The sequence below is a fragment of the Melopsittacus undulatus genome, chromosome 5, assembly GCF_012275295.1.
Source record: "Melopsittacus undulatus isolate bMelUnd1 chromosome 5, bMelUnd1.mat.Z, whole genome shotgun sequence".
Taxonomy (NCBI): Eukaryota; Metazoa; Chordata; class Aves; order Psittaciformes; family Psittaculidae; genus Melopsittacus; species Melopsittacus undulatus.
Genome location: NC_047531.1, coordinates 43,717,313 through 43,732,505, shown reverse-complemented (window position 1 = coordinate 43,732,505; position 15,193 = coordinate 43,717,313). Strand labels below are relative to the sequence as shown.

The 15,193-nt window shown below is 37.9% G+C and overlaps 1 protein-coding gene across 1 annotated transcript in view; it reads right to left on the bottom strand.

The window, feature by feature from the left end:
- IFT56 (intraflagellar transport 56) overlaps positions 1 to 15,193 on the bottom strand; it is a 53,560-nt gene that overhangs the window by 30,143 nt on the left and 8,224 nt on the right. The window contains exons 5-7 of the mRNA XM_013129377.3: positions 12,476 to 12,590; positions 5,095 to 5,144; positions 3,364 to 3,509 (exon numbers count right to left, since the gene is read on the bottom strand). Of these exons, the coding sequence (XP_012984831.3) occupies positions 3,364 to 3,509; positions 5,095 to 5,144; positions 12,476 to 12,590 (311 nt within the window). The remainder of the gene's footprint in view (positions 1 to 3,363; positions 3,510 to 5,094; positions 5,145 to 12,475; positions 12,591 to 15,193) is intronic.

Below are 15,193 nucleotides of genomic sequence, written 5' to 3'. Positions count from 1 at the left end.
AAATCAACTAGGTTGGAAAAGACCCTTAAGATCATCAAGTCAAGTCCAACCATTAACCCAGGACTGCCAAGACCACCACTAAACCATACCACTGAGGGCCTCATCTACATGGTTTGTGAACACTTCCAGGGATAGTGATTCCACCACTTCCCTGGGCAGCCTGTTCCAATGCCTGACCACCCTCTCTGTGAAGAATCTTTTCCTAATATCCAGTCTAAGCCTACCCTCGGCTTTAGGCCATTTCCTCTTGTCCATTAGCTTGTTACTTGGGTGAAGAGACCAACCCCCACCTCACTACAACCTCCTTTCATTTAGTTTTAGAGAGTGACAAGGTCACCCCTGAGCCTTCTCTTCTACACACTAAACAAATCCAGTTCTCTCAGCTGTTCCTCTAAAGACTTATTCTCCAGACCCTTCACCACCTTTGTTGCCCGTCTCTAGACTGGATCCACCACTTCAATGTCTTTTTTGTAGTGAGGAGCCTGGAACCAAATTCGAGATATAGGAACGGAATAGGATTCTAGGTGTGGCCTCACCAGTGTAGAGTACAGAGGGATGATCACTGGCCTGGCCCTGTTGGCCACACTATTTCTGATGCTGTTGGCCTTCTTGGCTGCCTAGGCACAAGCTGGCTCATGTTCAGCAGCCATCAACCGGCACCCCAGGTCCTTTTCCATGAGCAGCTTTTGAGCCACTCTTCCCCAAGCCTGGATCATTGCATGAGATTGTTGTGGCCCAAGTGCAGGACACAGCACTTTGCCTTGTTGAACTTCATATCACTGGCCACAGCCCATCAATCCAGCCTGTCCAGATCCCTCTGCAGAGCCTTCCTATCCTTCAGCCAATCAACATTCCCACCCAACCTAGTGTCATCCACAATTTACTGAGGGCACCCTTGATCCCCTCATCAAGATTATCAATGAAGATATTAAACAACGCTGGCCCTAACATTGAGCCCTGAGGGACACCACTAGTGACCGGCCACCAAATAGATGTGATGCCATTTACCACCACTCTTTGGGCTCGACCATCCAGCCAGTTTCCAGCCCAGCAAAGAACCCACCTATCCAGGCCATGTGTTATCTTTTATGGCAGTGGCCAGATTTAGCTCCACCTGTGCTTTTTTCAACTTTCTAACTTTTTCTCTACATAACCTAACCATATCCTTATACTTTTCATGGGATAACTGTCCCTTCTTCAACAGGTGATAAATTTTCTTTCCTGAGTTTCAGCAATATCTCCCTGTTCAGCCAGGCTAGTCTCTTCCCCATCCGTTTGATTTTCAGGACATAGGGACCATGTGCTTCCGCATCTTAAGGATTTCATTATTGAAGAGCATCCAGCCTTCGTGGACCCCTTTGTCCTTCAGGAATGTTTCCCAAAGGATTCTGCCAACCAGCATCCTAAACAGGCCAGTCAGCCCTCTGGAAGTTGAAGGTGAAGGTTCTGCTGACCTTCTTTCTGACTTCTCCAAGGATTGAAAATTCAGTCATTTCTTGATCACTTTGCCTCTAACCATCACATCACCCACCAGTCCTTCTCTGTTAGTGAACAGCAAATCCAGCCAGGCATCTCCCCTAGTTGGCTCAGTAACCAGCTGGATTAGGAAGTTATCTTCCACACTCCCCAAGAACCTCCTGAATTGTTTCTTCTCTGCTGTGTTGTACTTCCAGCAAACATCTGGCAGGTTGAAGTCCCCATGAGAACAAGGGCAAGTGATCGTGAAACTTCTCCCAGTTGTTTGAAGAACACTTAATCTGTAGCTTCATCCTTGCTGGGTGGTCTATAACAAACTCCTATGAGGATATCAGCTTGGTTAGCCTTCTCCCTGATCTTCACTCATAAATGTTCAGCCTTCTCACTCACCACATCGAGTTCAAGGTTGTCAATGCACTCTCTGACATACAATGCAACCCCACCACCTCTTTTTCCTTGCCTAACCCTTCTGAAGAGCCTAAACTGGGGTTTCCGAGAAATGCTTAGAGTTATTTGAGCTCTGTCAGCTAAGATTGCACAGATCCAGATTTGCATTAGTGCTTTCAATGGCAGCTACTCCAGCTTTGAAGAATTACCTGTAAAACTTTTGGTTTGCAAATTGGGGAAATGGTGGCAACTTTACACTAAGAAAATGCACAGAAAATAAGCACTATTTGGCCTGACAGAACAGGATTTTCTATGCAAATACATTTAATATGCATATAGAAGTTTGAACATATTTTAATGGATCTTATTATCTTATATCAAGTACAATTATTTCAAAAAATCCTTGCCATTACAAGCTATCAAGCCAGAAGAACTAGACACGAAGATAGACATGCATTTGTGGAAACAATAAAAGTGTAGCTGTTGTGAAGGTTACCCATTTAGCTTTGAGTGTTTCTTTCTATGGGTCTTGGAAGTTAAAAATTCTCTTCCCTGAGCATTACACGACATATATACACACATTATCATGGACTTCTCTAAAGCATTCAAATGGAAAAAAAGATAACTATGTCTCCTGGGACAGCAGTTCCTATTTTACTAAAAAAAATTATTTTAGCCACTTGAGAATTCAATTTGCTACTTGTTAAATTCCAAATTAAAAACTTGCAGAATATGATAGGAAAAAGATCAGCAAGTGTCATAGCAGGAAAAGGGGTAATGAGTTCAAATTTAAACTGAGGAAGTTCAGGTTAGATATAAGGAGGTTCTTTACTGTGAGGATGGTGAGGTACTGGAACAGGTTGCCCAAAAAAAGTGGTAAATGCTCCATCCCTGGCAGTGTTCAAGGCCAGGTGGGACAGAGCCTTGGGCCACATGGTCTAGTGTGAGGTGTCCCTGCTCATGGCAGGGGGGTTGGAACTAGATGATTTTAAGGTCCTTTCCATCCCAAACCATTCTATGATTCTATGCTAAATAAAAACTGAAAGAATTTCAGACTTGAAGAAATACAAGGAACTCTCTACATAAAAACTAAGAACTGAACCCTTCTTAGAAAGGCTAAGAGGTGAAGAAGTCAGTAACCACAAACAAGGGTCACCAGACTGGCCATCACGGGGTGGGGGATGGGGAAGAAAAAGAAGAAGCAGGTACATAACCATATATCATCTCAGAAGTAAGTAACAAAATGAAAAAAAAAAATCTCAGAATTAATTATAAAAAAATATCACTTAAGAAAGCAAAAGAGAGCAGACTTTATTAAAACATGAATTTTTCAATAATGCTTTGCAATGAACAAAATTGAGAGGTTTGCAACTTGTGCGCATTTTGTGGTAGGAAAGGACTGGGAAAATTTCCTACTTTCAGAAACCAAGCAGCTAGATAGAATTCAAATACCAACAGCATCAGAGAAATTTCAGTAAGGTTCAGAGGAAAGGTGCCCACCGATTATCAAGAAGAATGCGTTTGTAGATATCAATAGCTTCTTGGTAGTGGGACCGCATGTAATGGATAGATGCTAAGCTAAGCTGATCTTCTGTAATGTCCTGCAGATTCTGGTGAGAGCTCATCAGTTTCTTCTCATCACTGAACTAAAAAGAATGTGACATATTCTCAGATGAGTTCAGTAAGAAAAACATTTTAATTAGCTGGATTAGTTTTGTCCTTGCTGGCAAACAGCAGGTGATTAATACTAAACATTTGGAAAACCTCTGTTATTTAAAGGGAATTTGACCAGTGGAGAATGCAAACATTAGAGAAGGCAGGCCAGTTAAAACTAGATAAATATGAGGCTGAAAACTAAGTAGACATTTTCCTTTAAAGTGTGATTTATATATAATTACATGTCACATGCCTTGGTGGATAAGAGGGAAAGAGCTAAATTATTTCACAAACAGAATTTCGCAACACAACATCTGACTGTTACTATGTGAGCCAGCAGAAATTTTACTGTTTGCAGATCCAAATCTTATTTCTCACAGATAGCAGAAAAATTCAAACTTCCCATCACACAAGCACTAATTTTCACATTTACAGCATTAAATCTCTTTCATTAGCTTCTTAAAATTCCAGTTTCTGTAAGTAAATGGTTTATTTTTAAAGGGTTGCTGAATAGCACATAACAGGCACACAAGGATAAAATCAAGGAATAGAGTTAAGCATACCCATTATATTTGTATTACAATAGTAAAGGTGAGGTTATTCCCCTAATCACTCCACTCAAATCAGTTATTCCAGCGCTTCCCTTTGCTGATTCAACAGTAATCATTAATTCTTTCACCCATAAAATATTATGGTTTTCGTCTATCTTTCAGGTTTTCTTCAAATCCTTTTCCTCCCTCTTTGAGTCAGTCACAAAATGATATCCCAGCATAAAGGCAAGAGAAGTTGCTGAAGAGAGCTAAAGGCAATGAGCTTCACAGTTTTGTAAAACCCTTTATATTCCAAAGACTAACCAGCTGAACTAATAATTACTCAGCTTCTCTTTATCACAAACATCAGTGTCAGCACCACTAGAAAAATGTTTTAAGATTTCTCTCTTAACAAAGATTCAAGTAAAGAGAATCTGATGTCGAAGTTAACATTCAGGATTTATACTTTCTTTCAACTCAGTCTTTTCAGCAGCACAGTACTTGTTAAGTATAACACAGTATAACACAACCCCAAATTTAAGGGAACATAACTACGTGTGGTAAATGAAATAAGCATTTAATTCTTGTTGAAACAATTGTAAACTTCATGCTATAAACAATGTAACTTCTTGGATACTCAATGACTTAGGAAGATCAGTAACAGCATATAGACCACTTTGGTCAAATTGCTAAGGATAAGGCAGCTACAACTTACAAAAACAGAAATGTGGATGAGAAAGTGAGTGTGAAAACAACCTTAGAGTCTATGTCCTCAGCAAGTATCTAAGAAAAGTCTTACAAACACACTTCACAGAAGTCATACAACAGTAACCTTATGGTATTTTAGATCACAAAGAAACTGGAACTCAAATAGAATCAGAAATGTATAAGCCACTATTTTAATACAGAAGGGTGGTTATGGAAAATGTTTGTTCTCTTGCTGTCACAGACATTTTAATTATTCTGCCACATTGCCAGCAGAAATTCCACATTATCAAATTGAAAAGAAAATAAACAAAGCAGGAGTGAAGAAAAGACATCATACCTTATGTGCCAGGTGAAAGAGCAAACGGTTCTGAAGACGACTCTTAGGTGCTGAAAGGAAAATTCAGTAATTATTGCTGCACAGAACTCAAGCTGTCTCTTATTTTTAATTTTCTTTCTCAACAGAAATGCATGCACCCATATTCTTTCATTAACTAGCCCAAGAACAGTTCTTCACTGATGTAGCCTTTACAGGTCATGCCCCATGGCATATTCTCCCAATTTTAGAGTGGTTTAAAGGCCTTCCTATCTTCATGCCCTGACCATTTCTTTTTAAATCTCTTTTGAAAATAATTTTTCATTGGCCTCTGTCTTCCACAAGCGTTTAAACATTTAGGAATTGCACTACCATTTCCCTGCAGGGCCATCTGGATAATTGTGTGGTTTTTTGTGACACATAGCACAGCACCTTTCAGAGAATAAAAAGCAGCAATAGATAAACTCATAATCAAGGCTCCTTCTACAATGTGTCACCTTTAAAATAAGTTGTGATTCATAATTTTAGGAATCTTGTCAACTTCCAGTGTATTGTGAAACCCATTGCTGCTATCATGTTGTCACGTGCGCACATCATATTATGCTCAGCTAAGATTCAAACTAAGATATGGAAAGAGATTCAAGGGAGACATATCCTTTCCAAAGCCCCCAAAGTTCATGAAATTTCTTGCTGAAGCAGGATTAGAAATTCCATTTAACTTACTCCATATGACACAAATTGTTAATTGTAGAGCTTAACTCTACACTAGAGTTAAGCTCTTAACACTAGAGAGAGCCTTGTGCTTCACCGAGAGTGACAAAGGTCCTTATCCAATGGAGCTATTAATTTCTTTTGCAAGAAATCTTCCTAAAAGCTTTCACTTATTTCCTGTATTTTCTTTAGCCTACTCAGCTAATGAGTACTCTCATTCTTGCTCTGACCAACCAGCTGGCAGCCTATGTTTCAACAGAAAGGATGAACACGAAATCTTTCAAAAAGCAGAATGACTTACTGTGTTTATGAAGCCACAAAAGTTGCAGAGTTAGCAAAGCAATGACCTGTAACACAAGGCTGTAATTCTTCTGACATCCTAAACCATGAAAGAGGGCTCAAACCACTGAAACCTCTTCCCTCTGTCCTCTCAAGATGGAATTTTCTAGTAATAAGTTAGGTTTTTGGGGTTTGGGTTTTTTTTAAGCATGTAGGGACAGATTTTCAGGCTTCTTACTCTTTCCCTACATAGTAAAAACACTCTTTGTAACAGTGGACATGGCCAAAACCCAGGCCATTTTCATCAGGCTGGCAGTGTAAGCCTGCCCACATACTTCTGATAGGTACAGCAATCATTTCTCTCACTTCCTCCTTCCCAAGCTGTGTTGTTTAACCACATTACTAGAAAAAGAGGACAGAGAGTTGTATCTTTCAACAACTGCTACAAGACAAATGTCACAAAAAGCCAAGGTGGTATGAGAGCGCTCTCACAAAGCCACGTCTTAACAACAGAGCATCAAGTTTTTAAAAAGGTAAATGACCTTCAATCTAGGATCAAAAAAATGGAAATTTTCATTAGCCTAATTATTAAAGAACAGAAAGTTGCTTTTTCTGATCTACAATCAATATTGTATAAGCAACAGTAGCAACAGCAGCAACAGCATAACTAGGATGTACTATTGTGTCAGGAATTCTTCCATTCACTGAGTTAGAAAGTTAAAGTACCTTAATTTAAATGCATGTTCTTCAAGATGTTGTTGGCAATGATAGTGTGGCAACTCTAATGTGCCCCAGCATTAACTGATAGGTTTTAATATCAAAGTTTAGAAGGGTTGCACATGGACCCCACATGTGCTTTTGTGTGAAATTTAAACCAACCACAACCACCCCTCACAATTTAAAACATTTGGTATCAAAGACTCCAAAAATATAAGCAGGACAGATTGTGGGACTTACACTGAAAATAACGCATCGTATAATCACAGTGCTATGGGTAAAGACACTTTTTTTTTTTTTAGTGTGTTTTAGCATTAATTTTCCTGTGAAAATTGTGACTTGCAAGCAATACTCCCTCAAGAATCTAAACCAAGGAATTCTTGTTTCTCTGGTCAACCAATGATGGCAGTGCTGCCTTCTTAGACCTGGCATCTGATCTGAGATTAAAATTATTATTTACTTCTTGGCAAAAACTGAAGGGTTAGTCCATGTTATTTTACACCTAAAACCAGGCAAAAGATGAAACCTGAGTACTGATGGTGGGCATGGATATATGGAGGGAGAAAAATATGTTCTCTGTCATATGATATTATATAATACTATCCATTTGATAGTCTTTAAAAAAAGACACTTAATGTCAGCCAAAGAGGGAGAGGGCAAAAACCAAAAGAAAAAACCAGTCCTGCTGATATAGTAAGCAGAGCCATGGAAATATTAAATATCAGCAGTTTCTTTTCTACAAGTGCCAAACACATTTTTTGAGGAAGACAAGGAAGCATATGAATAAGACCAGATTACTTTCCAGAAAGAATTTGGTTATGAACATTGAATAAAGCTGTTGTCAATCACTGAAGCAGGAAGTGACACAACTGCCTCATCAGAGATAATGACTTTTAAAGGACATTAGGCTTGTTCTTTTACTACTCTTTGCTGCTACTGAATTTCATTGTTGCTGATGTATTGACGCCACAAGGAAGCAGAATCTTTTCCTATCCCATTTTTTCAAGATGATTGTAAATTATTACTTTTTTATCACTACTAAGCAATCTAAGGATGATAACAAACATGATGATGGTGCTGCATGGCAATAAACTGGACCCTGCTCCAAATCTAATATTGTCCTTGTGCTAAGGACATGACTGAGATAGCTAGATAGAATATATCTCTTTCAAGCTAGGAAACACACCAACATTCTTACACTAGAATTTTTGTCACGATCACTTCTGATGTTCCAGGCACTAAAGTCATAGTTGACATTGATCTTAAAAGTTTTCTGTATAGTTTTATGTGCTGACATTGAACAGGTACCCAGTGAAGTATTTGTAAAAGTATAATGAACAGAAGACAGTCATCTTCACTAATTACTAAACAAAAGTTAAGCTCACTAGAAATGGCAGCTCAGACTTCTCGTGGGCTCTATTTTGCTGCCACAGGCAGTAAGATAATGAAACACAGTAATGGACAATGTGGCATTTGTGCCCTCTTGTAAAAGTGCAAGGCAATGCTGGTCACACATCCAGTATTAACAAATCCCATCTAGCAGATGTAATGCATATGCTGTAGCAGCACTTCACACATTAATGGACATAGAAGACATACATAGCAGGAGCTGGTAAGAATGAAACAGAGTTAAGAAGGCTCCAGCCTGACAGCACACAAAATAGCACCAGAGGGAGTATTATTCTCCTGTCCCTGAGAAACAACACCCTGCTCACCTAATACAGTAGTTGAATGAAGCCCTCTGTGCCTCAGAACCACAGTTTCACTGGTGGAAGGAATATCCAAGGGTATGGGAAAAATGTTTGGAAAAGCCATGGTGAGGCAGCGAGATTCACACTTACACACACACTTTAATAGCTCGACTGTTTAGAATTTTCTTGAATGAAATTTACAGAGGACATTCACTGAAATTTTCCCATTCCCAAAATATATAAAAGCTACTTCAGCTATGTTCAGTTACTTGCAATATATACACATTTCATTTCAGTCATGCCTAAGCACAGGAAGTTAAAGATCACTGAAGCAAACACTATCAATTATTACTGTTCTGTAGCTTTCACAATACTTTAAAAAGAAAGCAAGAAAATAGGGTTAATGGTTTTTAAAGTTTAAATATGTATAAGTTGATATTTTCACTTACACACTTTGAAAGTTCCATATATCTAAATCTGCTGGTTCAAAACCACAGCTAAATGCAATGAAACAAATTAGTGCTCTCAAGCAACTTTTCCATGCCCGCTTGTAACTGCACATTTTCACTGGTGACAACTCTCTGACACCTGGCAAACATTAGCACATGCACAAGCAAAACTGGTTTGGAAAATGTCATTGCTCTTACTAACCCATTTCTGTTCTGCTTTTGTACAACATTGTTCCTTCCAGTATAGCCTGTGAAATGAGAAGTATCTCTGTTCAGTTAAACCACATTCAGATACGACACATGCAGAGTTGTGAAGAAGTAATGTAATTACAAGGTTTGCCCACCAAAAATTAGAAGGGAGGAAAAAAAAATAAAAATCGCAAAACTACAAACAACTTTAATGACTGGTTGAGCAAAGTAACTCTGTCTGCACATGAATCCTTAATTTAATTGTAAAATTCTGTTTATCCAAAAAAGACTGCTTTTCATAACAGTTAACTGCAGCCCCACTTATGTACATTTTGTGGCTTAAAAGAACAGTTAGTTCTTGTGTTTTTCTTAATGCAGTGCTAGCCAATGGCTTCTGAGAGCACTAGGCAGACTTCTAAACACTAGGACCAGTTGCCAGGATCACCACGCAAACGTATCAGGTTAAGTTTCTACTCCTTACCTTTGCAAGACACATGAACTGTAAATGCACTATAAGGTTATTTGGTTTTATGATAAAAAAAATGTACTTATGAAACCAAGATGAAGACTTTCAGCCTCATTTTCCCAAGGCTAGAAGGGCTATCGCACACATGGAAAACTTGTTCAGCCAATGTATGACAGCAGAGAGGCAGAAGGAGTAAACAAAGCATCACTTGGCAGCTTCACGATGGGATGACTATGAAACAACAGTAGGTGCCTTGAAGTAACTCCACCTTAGATACAGGGACATTAACAACTGCAGTGTAAGAGGACAACAGGGAAAAGGGAGAAGCCAGAAATATATGAAAGAAATTTGGAAGAAAGCCTAGAGGAGGTAAAGTACAACTGTAATGAAAAATTTTCAAAGAAAGATTTTTCTTTATTGCCTTTTTGCTCTACTTCTGAGGTTATATTTGCATTAATTCTGGTTTATATGACTTTTGATATACAGATTTATATTTTCCTGAGAGAATGTACCATGAAGTTTTAATTAAGTAATGACAAGCTAAAAGAACACATATATTACAAACCACATGTAAAACCATGCTCTACAAGAGATTGAGGACTATATACTTGTATGAAATGCAATAATTACCTTATGGCTTTTAACGCTAATTTCCTAATTTTTAAGTATCCTGCATGTCTCTCCTCAGACAGTTAACAATAATTTTCTTAAATTATTTGCTATAGTACATGGCAAGAAGGAGCTTCTATTTGATTTCTAGATATTTACATGTGTGTGTAGAAGATTTATTACAGAAAGCTAGCTGACAGTTATGTTCCCTTTCACAGAGAGATTCAATCACTGTAGTAATTTAGAATTATAGCTGAAAATAAATTATTTCTCCCTCATTTGCTTTAGCGCTATGCTACTTTCAGGAGCTTAACATGACTGCAGAAATAAACAGCAAGCAGTATGCATGAAATTAGGCAAAGTAATCCCAAAATAACAAAGATAAGCAGCCCAACACTAACACTGTCTATCACTCAAGGTAGTACTGGATAAATGGCATTCTTCTAGAGACTTCATCTGTTATGTCTATATCCAACGAAATATTTTGCTTCTTTAGGATCTTTGCAAAATCATGTAAGAGGTCTGAAGATGTTATGGCCTCAGCTGTCAATAATACATTACAACCACAGATCACTGATGCAATCCTGAGATGTTAAAGAAAAACTAGAAGAGGATCTGTCTGTCTTAAATGAAAACCATTCAATCTCAATGTATAAAGACTGAAATGGGAGTGGGAAGGAGAATATACAATACTTTGAAGCTTTCAATGGAGAAACGACAAGTGCTACAAATCTTCAGCTGTGTCTGCCTCCTCACCAAGCTTAAGTAGCCAGAAATCATCAATGTTAGAGTACTCACAAAAGTTTTAGCACCTCACTAAAAAAACTGGTATGCTGTCCTTAAACAATTACATAAAATCAGGCCTAACATGAGCACTCAGTTACTTTCTGTTCCCTCCCTCAGCTACGCTCTCTACACCTTACACTCCTTTCTTAATATTCTTGCCTTTGCCTCCAGCACCGAAGTACCACTAACCGCACCTCTTACCCTACCACTCACCATGAACTAACTCACAGTTAATAAAGGTGCATGCCCAGCTGTGTATCTGTCACCTCTAAAATAGATTACTGTAATTCACATGATGTGAATCTGATGACAATGACTCCAACAGGTACAGGGCACAGCTGCTTGCTTCCCCCGTGGTTTAAGTCATACTGACACCTCAAGCTGTATTGCCCAAATATTGTCAGATTCCAGTTCAAGTCCTATATTGTAATCTCTAAAGATCAAATTTGTGGTACATTAAAAATGAAATTATTCGTGAATATTAGAATTTTACACACCTCTTGAAGAATACAGATAACAAAGCTCTGTGAATTTTTATAGTTACAAACAAAAATGTTCAGTGTTTTGTTTCCAAACAATCCTCTTCCAGAGGATTTAAGAGATACTACAAAACTGTCCTTTTTGAAGTTACTCCTCCACAGTAGCAGAAAGTACAGTTATTTTCCTCCCTACCCTATTTTCAGCCCAAGACTAGAAGACTGAAGACAGAAAGAAATAAAGGAGAAAATCTGTAAGAGTTTTATCCTGCAAAGGCAAGAGTCAGAAGCTGAATGAGGTATTCATTATTATTAATTCTATTTAGAAAGCACCAGGATACTTATGGCTATGGAAGAGAATATACATCACAAAAATAAAAAGAAAGTGATGGGTAACAAACTGCAAAAACATTTTTAGGCAGTAAAAACTGCCTTGGAATCTAATTTCATTCTTCTTCTTTAAATTATTACATTCAGATTAAAGCAGAAATGTAACAATGTGACTGCAGTGAACTCCACACCTTGAAGAATCACATTGCCAATATCAGACTTACAAGGTGACAAGACCACCTACTAAGTCACTAAAACTATGTAAACAGAGTTCTTGTCCACATCAGGGATAATGCTGAACCCTCTCAGCTCTGCATTTTGTGGTAATTTCACTTGCCTAATTAGCTTCATCTGCACTGGCACAGAGACATTGAATCAGTCAAAAGAAAAGTAACTTATTGCTGCTGGTCAGCACATGCTAGGTTTTGTATTTAGAAAATAATAAGATAATCTATTTTCCAGATGCTTCTTTTCAGTTCCAGCTGCTCCACCTGCCCACAATATTTTTAGGAACCAAACTGCAATAAAACTCTCCTGTTAAATGGAAACAAACAAACAAACACACAAAAAAGAACCAACCCAACTTCGCTCAAAAGTGTCCTTCTTTTATTCCTATAAAAGAGCATTAAATACTTTGTCTGGAAATCACTTTAAGTGTTCAAGTCCATGAATAGTCCTTTCCATCAGAGACATACATCTTACCTTTCAAGGCTGCTTGTTCAGCTTGTGTATACATTCCCAGAAAGAAATATGTGCAGGCAAGGTTCACCCAAACATCTGGATTGCAAGCTGGTTGTTTGGTTAAGGCCTCATATTCCTGTAACAGAAGAGAGGGTTGATTTTTAAAAAATGCTTAATATCGCAGACTTGTGTTAAATATCATCTTATACCATATTTCTTTCACCATTTTACAATGTATCATTAAATTCTTGAGATTAAATTACTTATTCACAAGTTCATTGCTGTTCTAACAATGAAACTATTACATTTTAACCTATGCCCCTAGCTCTTTTTTGTTTACAGCAATAGGAACAAAAAAAGGAAGCAGCACTATAAATCTTCACTGTATGAGCATGAATTCTGTCAATACTGAAATTATAACTATATAAAAATACAATAGAAATAATTGTATATAAGTACATTCTCTATATTTATAAAAGATTAATTTATTAAATTTATAAAGGCATCAAAATAATCAACTTTTCCGCAGTCTTTTCTGATGCTTTCCTAAGTTCTCCTTCAGTCAAAGCCTGGGAGCTATAAATGCCAGGGAAATCTCTTTGTGAATATTTACTGGAGCAAGTGTTAAAACATGCTTTTATAAACCTGTAGGTAGGGTCTTAGCATAGATTAAAACAGTGGTCTCCAAAGTGGAGTGTATGCAACAATGCACCCCGGCAGTGGTGCAAGAAAATACCATTGTGTGAAGGAAGACTTTTTTTTGGTACCATTAATAACTAAAATAAATATTTTAAAAATAGTGTTTATTTAATCCTTACCTCATATTTTTAAATTTCTATTTTGTGTATTTTTATAATTACATGTTAGTATAGCACTATGTATTTATACATACAGGTATGTATATTGGGTGGGTGTGTTCAAAACTTTTTTACTGATGGGATGCATGACCAAAATTGTTTGGAAACCATTACATTAAAATACAAACCTACAAATTCAAAATTTACTAATAGATATAATTAAATATTACTAAACTGTGCATAACTTCACTGTTTTCCATTCTAAGATTTACAACCAATAGCAACAGAAAATCAGTAGATACCATATTCTGATATCTTACACATCCACATTCATTACATACCCCTTAATACTGCCACACAGACTGCTTAATATCTTGCTCTTTGTGGAACATAAACACTTAACAGATGAAACTTTCAACCTACTTTCTTTTTTTTAATCAAAAAACCTCAACTTTGCAGCTACAGAACAGTGACATTCTTGAAGATTTTTTCCCTCTGTCAGGTTTCTGTTTAATTACTAGGAAGGACCAACCCAATGAAAGTGCCTCCTGCTGGTGCTCCTGCTCTCCATTTGGCCATGTCCAACCAGCAACATAAGGCAAAGCAAGCAAGATCATGCAAAGCTCTCACCAGACCTGAAATAATGACATCTATATACTCCCAATCACCATCAGCCTCTCATCCCTCCCAGCAACACAACAACCTTGCTGACTTTGTACTATTTTCTCCAAATGTATGAATTGGAATTTCCCTCTGCCTAGGAAGAATTTACCAGTTTGTGCTGCTATGGGTCAAAAACTTCTTACCTCTCGGGGAAGGCACAGACGTAACAATAGGACCAGATAAAATAAGCCATGCCCAAAGATCAGTGAATCCCAAGAAAATAAATATGCTGACAACAGTAAACTTTGTAGTTTGCAAGCATAAAGACTTTTTTTTCTGTTGCCAAGAAAAAGTAAAAAATTCCAAAACAGAGAAGATATTAGTAAGGTATGCTCTTAAAAGCCAGCTGAGTCTTGCTAGCACTTCAGGGACTAACTGTCCTTCAAGAAGATTCAAAATAAATAACAAAAAACAACCAAACAAACCAAAATATTTACATAGAGGACAACCTTTCTACTGAGGCCAGTTCAATCTTGATATGGGTCTGTCACAGAGCTCTAAGAGACAGGCCACTGCTGTTTATTGGGACCATCTGGAATCTTTCAAAATCCGTCCAGATGAAAGGTACTCGAAGGTCTCTTTTGACTATAGCTTCAGGCAGATTAATTAGAAAAGACAAAGTGCATAAACACATGTCATGTTCTGGCTTGGCCATTCAAAGCAAGTAATAAACAAAGAGTGCTCCAGAAGTACCAAAGTGAACCTATGGAAACACAGTAAATAAAAATTAGAACTATTACTGCTACTTACCCTGTAGTTCTGGGCCATTAGCCCAGACTATGTGCTGTTGCCCCTTTCCTCACTAAAAGACATTTCAACATCAGTCTCTCAAGGACTACTTCACAAGTACCTTCACTCTCCTCTCCAAAACCCCAGCAAACTTAAACAAACTAAATACTCCAAAAGCTTTCCTAGGAGTCAACCTGTGACATATTTTTGCCAACCAAGAGCATAACAACTTCTTGCTCTTTCAACCTCCTGCAGCTCTCATGCTTTTCATAAGACACATGCACTATTCCCCAAAAGCAGGCTGCCAGATTGATTGCCTGCAACTGTGGACACCTACTGACAATGCTGTGGCCAACAGCATTCTGCTCCATGCCCTTATTCCTTGTCTGCCCATAAACACGTATCTTGAAGAGCCAATAACAGGCCAACCTATAGAGCTGCCCCACAAGTGCTTAAAGGAGGTGTAGAGATGCTCATTGTAACCTGGCTATGATGTGCGGATAGACTCCACAACTCGTTAAAAGTTGTAAAGTAGGTATGCTTTTATTCA